Below are 14,967 nucleotides of genomic sequence, written 5' to 3'. Positions count from 1 at the left end.
GGCCCTCAGCAGGACAGGAAAGATTAAAATAAAACTGAAATAATTTAGAGAAAACAAATAAATGTTTCAGAAAGTTGAGAGAGATCAAAGCCAGAATTTTCTGACCCCAACTGTACAAGCATTTCTTATTATATTGACCAGTGCCATCAGATCATTAATTAAAAGGAAAAGCGCTGGCAGGTGGCAGGGAAGCAAAAGCCGATAATTGGCCCCTTCTTCTTCTTGCCTTCAAAAACTCTCTCATTCTTTCGCAAGACATGCCACTAGGCAGACAGAATGCCTACTTTGTAATATAATGATTAAGATGAGATGAAGAGACTTGATGTTTAAAGAAACTCCACCTAATGAATGCATCTAGCTTTTTAATTATGATTCCATTTTACAATAAAGAATATAATATTCCAGTTAACATCTCAACTGCCAAAAGGAAAAAATATTAAAAATAGAACATACATTGATTTTTCTTACAGCCCTCATATACACTGACTTTAAAGGTTCAGATACAAAGTGAAAAACCATAACTTTAGGGTCCAGCAACAAACATTCCTGTTCACCACGGATACCCCTTGGACTTACCACATCACTGGGCAGGCTGCTCAAGTCATTAAATGGTGATTCTAACGTGTTTGTGTCAACATTTAACACAACCACATCTTCCAATGATTTATTTTTCACTCTCTGTTTAAAAAACACAATTATGAAAAAAAACTTATTATATTTTTCTAACAAAATTAAGATGAGTTTGGAAACAAAACAATTATCTTGGTACGTTCAGCTTGGGAAAATTCAAAAGGGAAATTCAACATTATAAAATAATGTAAACAATTTTGTTTTCTGAGAAAGAAAATTTGACTACAGTTCAAAGAGATTTGATTAAAATGCTTACACTCGAAAGTTTCTTCATTTACTATTAACATAAATGCCAAAAAAATTTCGCCCAACAAAAACTTGTAAAACAGGCAGAGGTGCATCAAATATAAAAACTGTAGCCTTTACCAGAGTGTCAATCTTATGATATGGTAATGTGTTTCCAGCTTCCAATCTATTTTAGCATAAATATACTGGAGAGATTATATTTATTATATATATATATATGAATATATTGTATTTATGAATAACTACAACTATAGTAGTGACCTACATTTCAAGTGAATAAATGTTTCTATACTGCTCTACCAATATGTATCAGTGAGTAGGTCTGAAAGTGAACTAGGAAGGCAATGGGGAGACTACTAGTTTGTAATTTTCCAATCATTTACTCTTTTGAATTTTTGTGTAAAGAGTAAAATTTAATAGTCCATCAGATTGGCCTAGCTTTTCATGTTGTTTGAAAATCTAGTAAGAGTATCTTCTCAGTAAGTTTACAAATAATGGTGAGCTATAAAAAACTTATCTAATTATACCTAAAGGAGAAATACTAAGGTTTATTCTGTTTCACATATCTACTTAATTTCTGAATCTACTACTATCACAACACTCCTCAGAGGTAGGCGATTCACTCACAAGATGAAGTGAAGTCACAGATCCAGAATCCACATTCATGTAGGCTTACAGGTGAAAGGCAGTAAACACTGTAAATTCAGCCATTTTACGTGTCCTTCTACACAAGGCACTTTGTACTTTTAGTTAAGCCCATCATTATTTTTTGCTGAGAGAGAGAGAAGAAAAGAGGAGGTTCCTCTAGGTAGTCCTGGCTGTCCTGGAATACTGTGTAGACCCGACCAATCTTGAACTCACAGAGATCCTCTTGCCTCTGTATTCCAAATGCAATGATTAAATGCATGCTCCACTAGCTAAGTGTTTCAAATTTAAAGTAGTTTAACCAGTTGTTGTGTTACACACTGATTCTGATTAAAGTGTCTCTGATCCATTTTGGGTTTCAAATCTCTTGAGTATTTAGCCAAATGTTAAATTTCCTACAGAAATGAGACTTGGGGGTGAGGAATTTCTATGTGGTTATAGAAATCTACAGTGTAGACTGTGTGTTCTCAAGGGGCACTGGCTCTAAAACTTGTCTTGTAAAAGACATTATAATTACTACAAATTCAGAGTTAAGAGATGACTACCTCTAAGTTACTGTAAAAAAATCATTTTTCTGGTGATATAATTGAAATTCTATACAGATGTCTATAAATACATTTATTTCCTTTTCCTTTCATGTGTTTAAATATTTAAAAGGTTTAAATGCATAACTATATTATTGTATATATTAACTATAATTTATTAACAATTTATAAGCAAAATATATAATGCTATTTTTAGAACATACTAAGTATGTAATAATATGATGTGGTCATCTCATACCACAGAAAATGACATAATACAAAACACTAAATCTATTTTTTCCATTCAGAAACAAATATGTCCAAACTCTGATATTATGTTATCAAGACTTTTTTGATGACTTTAGCACAAAAGTCTGAATAATGGTATATAGACTTTTTTTCTATTGCTTTTAGTTTTTAAGGCAGACAAGAATATTAAATTTCATTCAAGGGACTACTGAATAAACATAGAAAAAAATCTGCTCATTACTAATAATTAAACTAAAACTTTAATATTACAATAATCCATTTAGGCTAAAAAAAAAAAAAGTAGGTGGCAATTCAACTACTTGAAAAAAACTGATACTAGCACTCTCTTGTTTCTCTCCAAAGTAAGTGCTATCTCTTCTTTGACAAGGCATGTAAGTTAGAAATGGCACATCTTCCTCTCTCTTTTGTGGGGTGCAATTTAAAAGAACACATGGAAATGATTTTTTTCAGGAAAGTAAGAATACAGTGCTGGACCCAGAGTGAGAAGCTGGTAAGGAATGTGAGGTCTTAAGTGTCTCTCATGTCCTGTAGATTCAACCCTTGCACACACTGTAGCTATGCACATTATGCACACTGGTGTGTTGTAATGGCACAGGGCAGCAATCACAGAACCTTTCCAAGAAAACAAGCAAGACTGCCCTTATTTCTGTAGCTTCCAAATGACTCAGCTAAGGACTCAGTCAGCACTTAACTTCACTTTGAAAGCTGGGGTTCGGGGAGAATAAAATATATTTCCCTTATTTCAGAAATAAATGTATACTTTGAAACAGTACTTTTTAAACATTCTTTACTGACAATTATATTTTTTAAAAAGTGAAAGGAAGTCTCAAAGAACATAAGCTTATATGTTATAAAGTCATGTTTTAGAGCCTGGAGGGCCTATGCAATTAATAATAATAGTTGAGACTGTTAGGATCAAAAAAAGTACTTTTTAGATTTTCTTTAAAAATAGTTGAAATTGCAAAAAAAAAAAAAAAAAAAAAGGCAAAAACTTAACTCATTGTTGTCTTATATATTACCTACCCAACTACCTATATTCAGTTTAAAATGTTAAAAACTAAAAAAAAAACTAATTTAAATCTGCTTGATAGTGACATAATGAAGCATGAACTATATCATCTTACTATGGTTTAAGAAAAATGCCCAGAGATTGTATTTTATGTTCATTGGTGTTTTGCCTGCGTGTATGTGTGTGTGTGTGGGTGTGGGTGTCAGGAGCTCTAGAACTGACTTTACAGACATGTGTGAGCTCCCGTGTGCTGAGAATTAAGCCCGAGTCCTCCAGCAGAGCAGCCAGTGCTCTTAACCCCTGAGCCACTTCACCACTCTCTAGACCCTTATGCACCTGGTTTAAAGGGAGTTCAAATGCATCTGCTCCTCCCCTGTCAACAAGCAAAACAGAGGCTGATAAACAAGATAAACACAGCACAGAAAGATGTGGCAACTTCACACGGTCCAATTATGGCTCTAAATGTCTCATTTCATAAAAGGAACCAACTGAAAGCTAGAATGGACTTTTTCTTCAAAACAGTACTTTATGAATATTAAAAAAAAATCAAAATTTTTTTTAATATTTTTCTCAATTTCAGAAGATTGAGAGGAAAATAATTTAATTATATCTTGATTTTTCAAAAAATTATTTTAAATTTAAATTTTCTTTTTAAGTGGCCCATAAGTGTATGCTAAATTAAATAAAATGCCTAATGTGCTTTCTTATCCATCATAATTTGGAAGACTAATTATTTGCTTTAAAGGTGAGTATAGACGTATTCCACACATAAAAATTAACATAAGATAACCAAGCACTCTCTCCAACTTTAAATAATTTTCATGTCTAAGTAGTACACTATAAAATTATGTGTGCTATTAACACTTTTAATATAGAAATGATGAAAATCAAACTTTATTACTAATAAGAAAAATCTGAGTAATTAATTAAATCAAAGTCAAAGTAGTGAAATTTAGGTTCTATACTACCTGATCTAACCACAGATAACACCTATCTGTTCATGCCTCATTTCATAGACGTTATTCTTAGCTGTAATAGTTTCTTAAAATTAATAAAATATAAGGAGTCACAAATTTATCCCACTCTGACTTTAATTCTAAGAAATGTTAAACCTACTAAAATCTATTAAAATCTAAACTTTAGTAACGATGAAATAGAATTATTGCATTAAGATTTTGAAAAAAAATTCCAAACTTGAGAATAGCTAGAATTCTATAATCAAAGATTTTCTCAAGAATTAGGCTCTATTTTAGTACAGAATCTTCTCAGATCAAAGCAAAGCCTAGTATTTGAAACTGAAGGGAAAACCACACCTAACTAGTCAGTGTGCTCACTAACAACTGGGTTGCATTATTAATGTTATTCTGTACAATCAGCAATGGAGAAATTTGTTTGAATGAAACTGACATTGGCTACCGTAATGATGCCACTCAGCTGACTCAAACCTTGTTTTAGCCTTTACGAAATTAATATGCCAATCTTATAAGAAGTCCTGTCTAGAAATCTCACAGACTATAACCCGGGTGTTTAAAGTTTAAGGTGTTTCAGTTTAGGGACAATGTAAGAAACAAAAATAATTTTTTGAAATGATGTGATGACAGGGGAAATAAAGCACTACTAACTCCATCTTCTACAGTAGGACTGAAACTCTGAACATGGAAAGGATATTCTTTGTCTTCTCTTACTTCTGCCTGTCACTACAGGCAGGCAGGCCTAGCATTGGGGGAACCCTTGTTCAGCCCCTTAAAGACTTGACTCACAAGAATGAGCCACCATGTCTGATTAATACGCTTATCATTAGTATGCTAAACTAACATTTTGCGTCTGATAAACTGGAAATAATGAAGTATAAAAGAAAAGAAAACTGATTTCATGAATCATAAACATAGAAAATTTAATTTCAAGATATTGTACCAAATATAAGATACAGAAAATGTCAAGTTCTAAGATATTACTGGTTCATCAGGAAACAATGACTTTCTTATTTAAAACTGACCACATGACTTCAAGCACAACCATTCCCATAGGTTTCACGGTGTCACAGGGCAAACCAGTACACTTCATCAACTGAATTGATTTGAGGAACACTTTCTGAAAATATTCCCTTGAGTATTTCCATAATGTCAATCTCATACATCTGAGAATTGGTCAAATATGCTTTTTAAAAAACCTCTATAATCTATTATTTCTAATTAATTACTTTTATAACTATCTTACTGTAAAAGATACTCACCTCTATGAGACTGGAGTGTATTCCAATCAGGTATGGCATTGGGGCACTAAATTAAAAATATATATGTGTGTATAGATTCATATAGTTCATTAAAACTGAAACAACATTAACGTCATTCAAATGCTCAAAAACTAATTTCAAGTGATCAGTCCACCATAAGACATTACAGATTTTCAAAGTTACATAATGTATAAAAGTTAAATTTCATCTTCTAGGCCATTAATATATTTAAGGCTAGTTTATATAAAAATCTCTAAATCCCTAATTTTTAAGTCAAAAGTTCTATACTTAAATAGCATTTTATTTAAGATGACTATCAGGGTATAGGTCAAATATTCTTGATAGTAAATACATTTTAAATAACTATCAAAAGTATCTACATTTCTTTTACACATTATCTCTTGGTCAGTTTGATTATTCTGCTAGTGTAATGGTTTGCTGTTATTTCGTGCCTAAGATATCACGGACACTCAGGCATCCAGTCCTTATCTTGTGTGTTCTCCCTGCTCTAGGGCAGTGAGGCACCGTCAGTCCCCTCTGTGTGCTTTCCCTCATGCACCTTCACATTCATTCTACTTTCATTGTCATTGATAGAATAATTTTAATCAAAAATTTGAAGTCTAATACTAATTTTAAATGAACTACTTCAGGTCATGACTTTGGGACCATAAAAGATTCAGGTACTAGGAAAGAAACTTGGATGCAGTGAGAAATAACGTAGGCGGGATACACTTCCTCCTTGTACTGGCTGGTTTTGTGTGTCAACTTGACACAAGCTGGAGTTATCACAGAGAAAGGAGGCTCCCTTGAGGAAATGCCCCCATGAGATCCAAATGTAAGGCATTTTCTTAATTAGTGATCAAGGGTGGGAGGGCCCGTTGTGGGTGGTGCCATCCCTGGGCTGGTTGTCTTGGGTTCTATAAGAAAGCAAGCTGAGCAAGCCAGGGGAAGCAAGCCAGTAAGGAACATCCTTCCATGGCCTCTGCATCAGCCCCTGCTTCCTGACCTGCTTGAGTTCCAGTCCTGACTTCCTTTGATGATGAACAGCAGTGTGGAAGTGTAAGCTGAATAAACCCTTTCCTCCCCAACTTGCTTCTTGGTCATGATGTTTTTGCATGAATAGAAACCCTGACTAAGACACTCCTGGATCTTATGCTCCAGCAGAAAATACAGATACTAAATCATTTTAATATGCTAACAAATAAATTAGGTAAATGTTAAAAAATAATTGTTAGGATAAAGAAGATGCAATGTATTCATCTTGAAATTTCAAATTAATCAAAAAAGGAAAACATGAGGGCACACAGATGGCCATATAAAATGATAATATGAAAAAAATAACTACTTTTTTAAAACACATTTTTGGGAATCATTTTATAGATATCTCTGACCTTTAGCCTTTTGTTCTAATGCAAATCCTGTTTCTCAAAGGCTTATATAATGTTCTAAGTATCACTGTTATTACACAGGACTGCCCAGGCTCCTACATTTGCACTTTGCTGCAGAGAAGAGGTAACAGGTGATGTTAATAGACATCCTGACTGTTGCAGACCTCTCAATTCATCACAGAAAGTTCAAAGGTTAATTAAGAATGACTAAACAGTAATCTATATACCCAAAATCTCAGAAACCATAACTATTTAGTTTCTCATTACTATGTACATGCACTATTTCATTACTACTCTAGTAATTCACATTACAAGTTGCCTTTGCTTATTGTAACTCCTAAGACAAATGGGGTCACTGAGCATTGCTGTACAGTTGATTTTTTTTTCTCACTAGTTTTTAGCAAAATCCAAACGTACAGACGCTTGAACTAAAAACACTGGAGTATAGTTTTCTAAGATCCTAACTGACAACGCAGTTTTATGGAGTCAAATGGACAGGTGCTTCTTTCCCACTAGATGGCATATATCCTACCGTGGCACAAGCCAAATCTCCTGGACAGTCACTTTGCAGTTCTAGCTGGCCATCCTACTTTTATTAGGGTTTTAGTACATCAGGAAGGGCCCAGTGTTGACCCAGATGCTCTATTATCTACATGTAAGACTGTCTCAGGGCCTAGTGTCCGGGAACTGTTTAGAAAAGACAGTATAGACGGCTTTGTTGTAGAACTTTACTCAAAATCACTTTTTTTTTTCCTTCCTAAGCTTACTTATAAAAAAGTTGCCCAGACACATACTATACAGCAATCAGGCAGTCTGAAGAAACTTAATTTTTTAAATTTTTTTCTTCTCGTTGAAGCTAAATTTGAATATTTCAAAGAAATAACCAGAGAAGCCAATTAAATGGCCAACCTAAGCACTACTTGAGCAGATAAAAAAAAATCTATTATAATTGTGGTGGCTTAAAGCCACACTTCTTCCTGTATACTTCATAGTTTTTAAGTATCTGATAATAGATGCGCCATACTGGAGTACTGTTATTTTGCTTTAGAAAAAAGCACAAATGACATTACTTCCTCCCAAGAGGTTTTCTCAAGGTAGCAAGAGTGCTGCCTACTACTGCTCCAGATGTGCTCTACCTGTGTCTCTTCTGTGTGACTCTTCTAGAGCATCTGGAATGTTATAGGAGTATTCTATACTTAGATGTGTAGAGAGAGCTGCACACATAGCCATGTACATACATTTTCTACTTCCAGTGAATAAACAAGTAAAGAAGTTTATTCATTGCATTACATATTCACAGCTTGCCATATAGATGGTCTTTAAATGTTGGATAGCTGAGTGGGTGGGTGTATGGGTGGGTAGATGGATGGATGGACCAACAATGTAGTAAAACTGTCAAAGTCCCAAGATGTGATATGCATCTATGGTCACAAGAGGGCATTATGGCCCTCCAGCACCAGGTGCAAACATAGATATGTTTTATGGATCCACAACTATTTCAAGATTTGCAATATCTCAATCATTCTGAAAAGTTAACCAAGATACAGGTACTCCTCAGAAAATGTGGCCCCATTTGGAACTTGGTGTGAGTTATTTGCTCAAGTTACATATATATATTTATATATACCCATTTATATTTTTTCTTCCTTAAGCATGTATCAATATGATCCTAATATCAAGGATATAAATAGAAATCATTTTCCTAGGAAATTACAAAATTTTGTATTTTCTGATAATGTAAGAAAATGACATAGATGGAGAGAGCAAAGCTGAGACTATCCTATGACTTTAGGGCTCCGAAAGTTTCAAGAACTTGCTTGTTTGGATACTACTCTCTACTCCTAACTAGGAGTACCTGGCATGGAGGCTGCCTGGACTTGACCTCAGGACAATTTCTAGCATTAGAAGCAAACAAGCAAGTAACAAGAGAGAAAAAAGAGGAGCTGCTTTACTTATAGTAGAAGCAGCAGGGTCAGAATCAAGAAAATAGTTCTGGAATGGATTTATGCATTGTTGAACACTTTTCACTAAGTTTTAGAACACTGTAAGTATCTAACATCACAGTGAACTGACCTTGAAGGTGTGCTGTCACATGCAGCCAGGAGAACATTTTGCCAAAAAAACATTATGATGCAACTAATATTGTAAAAATGAAATTCTATCATTAGTTCTAAAAATGACTTTAATTGTATAAAACTTTTAGGAAAGAGACATTTAAAAGTTTAGTTCTATAGTGTAATAGTGTAATATATAAAAATCTATTGTCTATGTCAAAATGAACAAACTACATTCTCTGCCTTTAAGGAGAAAAGAGATTTTAAGTGTGTTGGTCAAAGGAAAACTCTTAAAGTGAATAACAGAAAAGCTTACTCATTGATCTGGCTTTCTACTTAAGCTATGTGTGTGTTGCACTTTACAATATAATTAAATTACATCCTGTAGTCTCCAAAACTATTTTTCCTTTCAAGTTCCCCAAGGAAAGAACAGGAGTAGTGAGTCACTGCCTACCTAGTTCACAGCGTGAGCAATACTATTACTGCACTATGGAAATACACAGTACAGCAGTGCAATCAATCCAGACAAGTGCATGCATTGTTCTGAAGGCGGCTAGTCACAGAAACTTAATAGAACACCTACCACTCTTTTGTATAAAGACGGTATATTTAAATAATCACAATCTTTAAATAACTTTAAATAATATCTCTCATGAAAATTTTAAATAAATAGATTAATTCCAAAGAACTTTGATTTTCACTACTCCTGGCTTCTAGATATAAGGAAACCATCAATGCTAAATGCTTTCTCTCCATCTCCTCCAGTTTTTTCTCTCCCCTGCTGTGTGTGTGTGTGTGTGTGTGTGTGTGTGTGTGTGAGAAACATGCATATTACAAATGCATGATTTGGAGAAAGAAATCTCAACAAATTTATTTAAAATTAAGCTATGCCTGCAGGTGATTATAAGATGAAAACAATTCTTTACCCTCCAATGCCAAACTTATTGCACTGGAGTCTAGTTCTTCTGTTGCTTCACCAAATACAATCAAAGGAGCTTCTGCTCCGCAGTCTACTCCACAGTCTACCCTTACGATAGATAAGCCTTGCTGTATTCCAGTCTGAGAGAACAAGGAGGCCATTGGCCATTGTTCTAGTTTCTATTGGCCCAACAGATTACTGAGCTCACTGGAGCTGTTTCTAAAGCCAGCCGGTTCTCACAGTTACTTTCACACTTTCCACACTGTTTTCATGGTTGCTTTAGGCTGAAACTTTGCCTTATCCAAGACTCTGAAAAATTCCTTTCTTAGAAGCAACCACTTTGACAATACTCTGTTTTTAGGGTGCTACAAAAAAAAAAAAAAAAAAGATGTGAAGGAAAGGTTGTCACTGGTAAAGGTAGGAAAGCTTACCCGGATAGAGCAAATGGGATTATGGGTAGATTTACAACCCTTGTATAATACTTGAGCCACAAAATAAAATTACATTTCTTACCTACACATCATTTTTTTTTTCTAAATAACTATTGAAGAAATTTGCAAAATTTAAAGAACTATGCTTGTCAAATCTGAATTCTTACCTTTGGGGAAAAATGCTCTGATACATACTAAAGTATTCTTTAATACTTACAATTAATCTGAAAGTCAAGTTTCCATGGTTTCTTTAATCTAGACTGACCATAATATAAAGGTCTTTTTCCAGTGGTGAAATCTGGCAAAGGCCAGCTTACCAGCAGTAGTCCAGCAGGTGTGGAGGAAGCACAGGGATATATATGTGTTGCCAGTACATCGGGTAAAGCAGAGCAGCTGATCCATGGAGACAGGCAGTTAACTAAAATTCACAGAAGGGTAACAGTAATGAGACGCTGCTGACCCTCTAAACAAAAAGGCATGTTCAAGGTATCAAAGCTGAGTGATCATCATAGGACAGTTTACACAGTGACATAGCTCACACTGTTTCTACCAACCAACTCTAATGTAAAAGTCTGTGTCTCAAAAGTCCCTCTGAAAAACACACAAACAGCAAAAGAAGTTTCTTGGGAATCATATGCAGATTGCTATATTCAACTTGAAAACACAGTTAGGGTCAAATTTTGGACCATAAATAAAATTTGAACTGAAAAAAATCAGTGAGTCTCTTAGAAAATATTGTCGGAAATGACAATTTGTGCAGCGCAGTTTGCGCATCACTCAGATTAATACAACACGATTAAATATGGGAAGAAGAGAGGCTGAAAGCTCCTGAGGGATATCATTAGGGCAAATTGCCAAAGAATGAAACATGAGCCAGTCAGGAGAGTCTGGAAGCTGCACTAATACCAGGGGACTTGAGTGTTCGACAGTTGGAGCTTCAGTAATGTGTGAACTGTGGGTTATGGTATCAAGAGACTCTGTTCACTGACACACAGAATGTCACTATTGACCAGCAAGCTGCCCAAGCTTGACAGCTGTACTACAGGAAGCCAAGTATATCATAATTTCATATTTAAACTGCTCATTCCAGATTAACATTTTGTTTCCTAGCTTTATCTCACAGCAGCTGCAATTACACTGTTGCTACTTTAGAGGTAATTGCCATTTTAATTGTTGTGTTTTGGCAAGCAGTTAATTAAAAGAATTTTAATGCTTAACAAAGGGATACCATTTTTTTCTCCCTAACTAATCCTCACTCACATTTCTGTGTGGCTTTTAATTTTAAAATGATTAAAGTTATAAAGTATATTCTTGGTGATTAAAGAAGCAATTAAACCAATGCTCTTTGTCATTGTGTTAGTGTTCACTACAGTGTCCATTTCAAGGCTGCCAAAGACGTCTTTTTAGTTAACTTAAAAGTAAGAATTGTTTAAAACTATATGAAAGTGAACCATATACTTTCCATAAGAAAATAGCTCCATCTCTTTAACAGAAGTCGCAATATACACAATAACATTTAAAACAGTACATGTACACAAAGCAATCAAAATCTCATTAACAGCACCACCATTCTACATGTAAATATAAAATAGCTTTATTCTATAAAAATCAATCATGACATTGTGATCTAAAATAAAAATGTTACAATTTTCAATCACCTTTTCATGTATATTATGTATTTTCCAGTAGGACTTTTAATCAATGTTACGTGACAAATAATGCAGTCTGACTCAGACTCTGATACCAAACCAGAAGCACTCACGTGCCTTGCACACATGCTTTGTTAGTTTCTCACAGCATTCTTTCAATAAATAATATTTTTGATTCCTCAATTACAGCACACACTAAGCCACTAGGAGGCATTCAAATACTTCCACTTACCAAGGATGGACCAAGGGTCTGAGTGGACTAGAAACCAGATTAAAGACTGAAAAGGAGGCTCAACTACACTTTGTCAAATTCTCTAAGAGCTTTCAGATGCTGGCTGTAAACTGTCTAAGTTAAGAGACTTTACGTTCCTTTGAAAAGCATAGTTATGTACTTTGTTCATGTGGAAACAAATTACTTTGCAACATCTCATTTAAATTTTAAAATGAAAGTTTCCCTTTCTTATTAAGAAAAGAAACATGAAGCAAGAGGAAATGCTTATGTAAAGAGGAGGTGCAGCCATGATGGCAAGACTTTACTGAGTGCATATGGTCGAACCACCACCCAACACCTTGCAGCTACCCTACCCATAAACTGGTGCTCCCTAAACATGTTATGCAGTGTTCATCAACAAGCAATGGTATTATGTGGTAGGAGGGCCTGGTTTCCTAAAGATGGCTTCTAAAATCAGAAGTGCTGCATCACAAATCCTTGCACTGTCCAGCACTTGGCAAATGATACCCTTGCTAATCGAGCCAACCTGAGGAGAACTGTCATACAGCCTTTGGAAACTTTCCAGACAAAGGAACAGGAAAGAGGAAAAGGTAAGAGTATAGGACAATCTCTTTTTAGCTCGTGTCTGCCTTAAGAAAACTCACTGCATCACCTGAATAAATATACATACTATGGGGCTTATTTATCCACTATACATAAGCTTCAGACTTATGTAGGTCAATAAGGAATTATACTTTCCCAATGATAGCAATATCAATTAAAAATTGTTCTCAAGCACATACTTATATAAACAGGAGACCAAAGAAGATCCAATATGCACTATTCAACCAACAGTACACAAGAGCTGTAAAATTTTAAAAAGTGAGCAATTATTATAGCATGAAGTTGAAGAAAAGACAGCAAAATTACAAGTAAATAAAATCACAATTATAAGAAAATAAACGACACTAAGAAACTAAACACACACATGTAGGTTGAATGAGATCTAGCACTCAGTTTCCCAAACATAGAGCTTGGAGACTCACAAGCTGCACGGCCTGTGATACCTGCTCACATCAGCGGCCCCAAGTGCCTGATCGCTAACATAAAAAGTTTACAGGAGATGGGGAATAAGCACTGTCTGTCACAGGGCAAAAACTCTTAGATGACATGAATTATAGTATTTCATATTCTTAGTGAAAGACTCTTATCTGAAACAGATGGCACATCGTATATATAGTCTACCAACAACATATATCCAAAAATTAAGTCTAAATGTTTTAAAGCCTGCCAGTAGTTATGAAATCAGAAAAATCATAACTTTTCTTTGCTTACACCGACAAAAAGAAATATTACCTTCTATATGTTATTTCACAAGACCATGATACAACACTAAACACACAGAGACCTGCTCCTCATGAAGCAGACATGCCAGTCTTCATGAAGCTTGCATGTCCTGGGGAAGGCTCATCGTAAAACGATCAGACTCTCAAGTCAAGTATCCTCATCTACAATTTCCAAAACTCAAAAGACTCCAAATTCTTTTATTTTTTTTTAAATGTCAACATGACACTAAGTGGAAAACTGTACACCTGACCTCATGTAGCAGATTCCAGTCAAAATGCATGTGTACTAAAAATACTGTTTAAAAGTACCTTCAGGTTTCATGTCCAAAAGACATATGAAAGTTGAATAAGTTCTGTTGGGATTCAGACAGCATACTCAAATATTTCATTATGTATCTTCAAATATTTCAAATGTTAAAACATTCTGGTATCGCGTATTTCAGACAAAGGATCATCAACCTGTCAGTCAGAAATGCTATGAAGAAGTCTAAGGCAGATTAAGTGAAGAATAACAGAGAAGCTTATGTAGAAAGAGGATTGTGAGATAACTCTGATATGATTGAATGGGCCCAAATGAAGAAAGAAAACAGAGTCTTGTAGACCTGGAGAAAACATTCTCTGCAAATACGCATGGCAGTCAAAATCCTTGCCATGGAACATACGTAGTCTCTCCACAGAGCAATAGGGACTAGATAGAGCATGCAGGAAGTCGGGAGGACATGAGAGCTGGCGGAAAGTGGGTCAGCTGCAGGGTAGAGCAAAGACTCTACATTTCACTCTTCCACAGTTTAAAAGAGTGGGAATCATGTAAATACAACACTAAAATGTTTTTTAAAAAGACAAAGGAGTGCTAAGAAAACTATATATGCAGGACATTTGTGTGAGAGTGAAATGAGATCAGTGTAACAAGCCAAGGAAGAAGCATCATCTGTGTGCTTTACAATTAATAAATCTCTATATTTAAAGAAAAAAAAAAACAGCTCAATGGTCTTTCTGTAAATTAATATTACACAAAATTATTTGTCTGCCTACTGACAGAGATAAGAGTCTATACTGCTTTCCTACTAGTTAGTAGTTTCTTTAAGCCATCAGTTATTTATTTTTTTGAATCAAGTGAATATTAAAAAGAAGTGTTTAGGGAAATAGTTATTTTACATATGACAAGGCAGGTTCCCAGTGAAATGCACAAACCATACAGTCTTCCCATATCTTCACATATGTATAACCTTTGCCATTATCAATATTTCCCAACAGAATGGCACCATTTACACTTAGAGAGTCTACATGAACACAGGACTTATGCTATAGTCTTCTCCTGGTGTTCTACACTCTAAGAATATGAATAGGTTTCCAATGATTCGTACCCACATTATACTACCATAAGATATTTATTAAATAATTAAGTGTGAACC

At 34.8% G+C, this 14,967-nt stretch overlaps 1 protein-coding gene across 3 annotated transcripts in view; it reads right to left on the bottom strand.

Annotated features, from left to right (window-relative positions):
* Dennd1b (DENN domain containing 1B) overlaps positions 1–14,967 on the bottom strand; it is a 191,756-nt gene that overhangs the window by 70,692 nt on the left and 106,097 nt on the right. For all 3 annotated transcript variants that reach the window (XM_034513152.2, XM_034513153.2, XM_076941283.1), the window contains 3 exons: positions 10,667–10,767; positions 5,558–5,603; positions 577–678 (listed from right to left, as the gene is read on the bottom strand). In XM_034513152.2, coding sequence (XP_034369043.1) covers positions 577–678; positions 5,558–5,603; positions 10,667–10,767 — 249 coding nt within the window. The remainder of the gene's footprint in view (positions 1–576; positions 679–5,557; positions 5,604–10,666; positions 10,768–14,967) is intronic.

The sequence above is a fragment of the Arvicanthis niloticus genome, chromosome 10, assembly GCF_011762505.2.
Source record: "Arvicanthis niloticus isolate mArvNil1 chromosome 10, mArvNil1.pat.X, whole genome shotgun sequence".
Taxonomy (NCBI): Eukaryota; Metazoa; Chordata; class Mammalia; order Rodentia; family Muridae; genus Arvicanthis; species Arvicanthis niloticus.
This window is presented reverse-complemented; position numbering and strand designations above follow the sequence as displayed.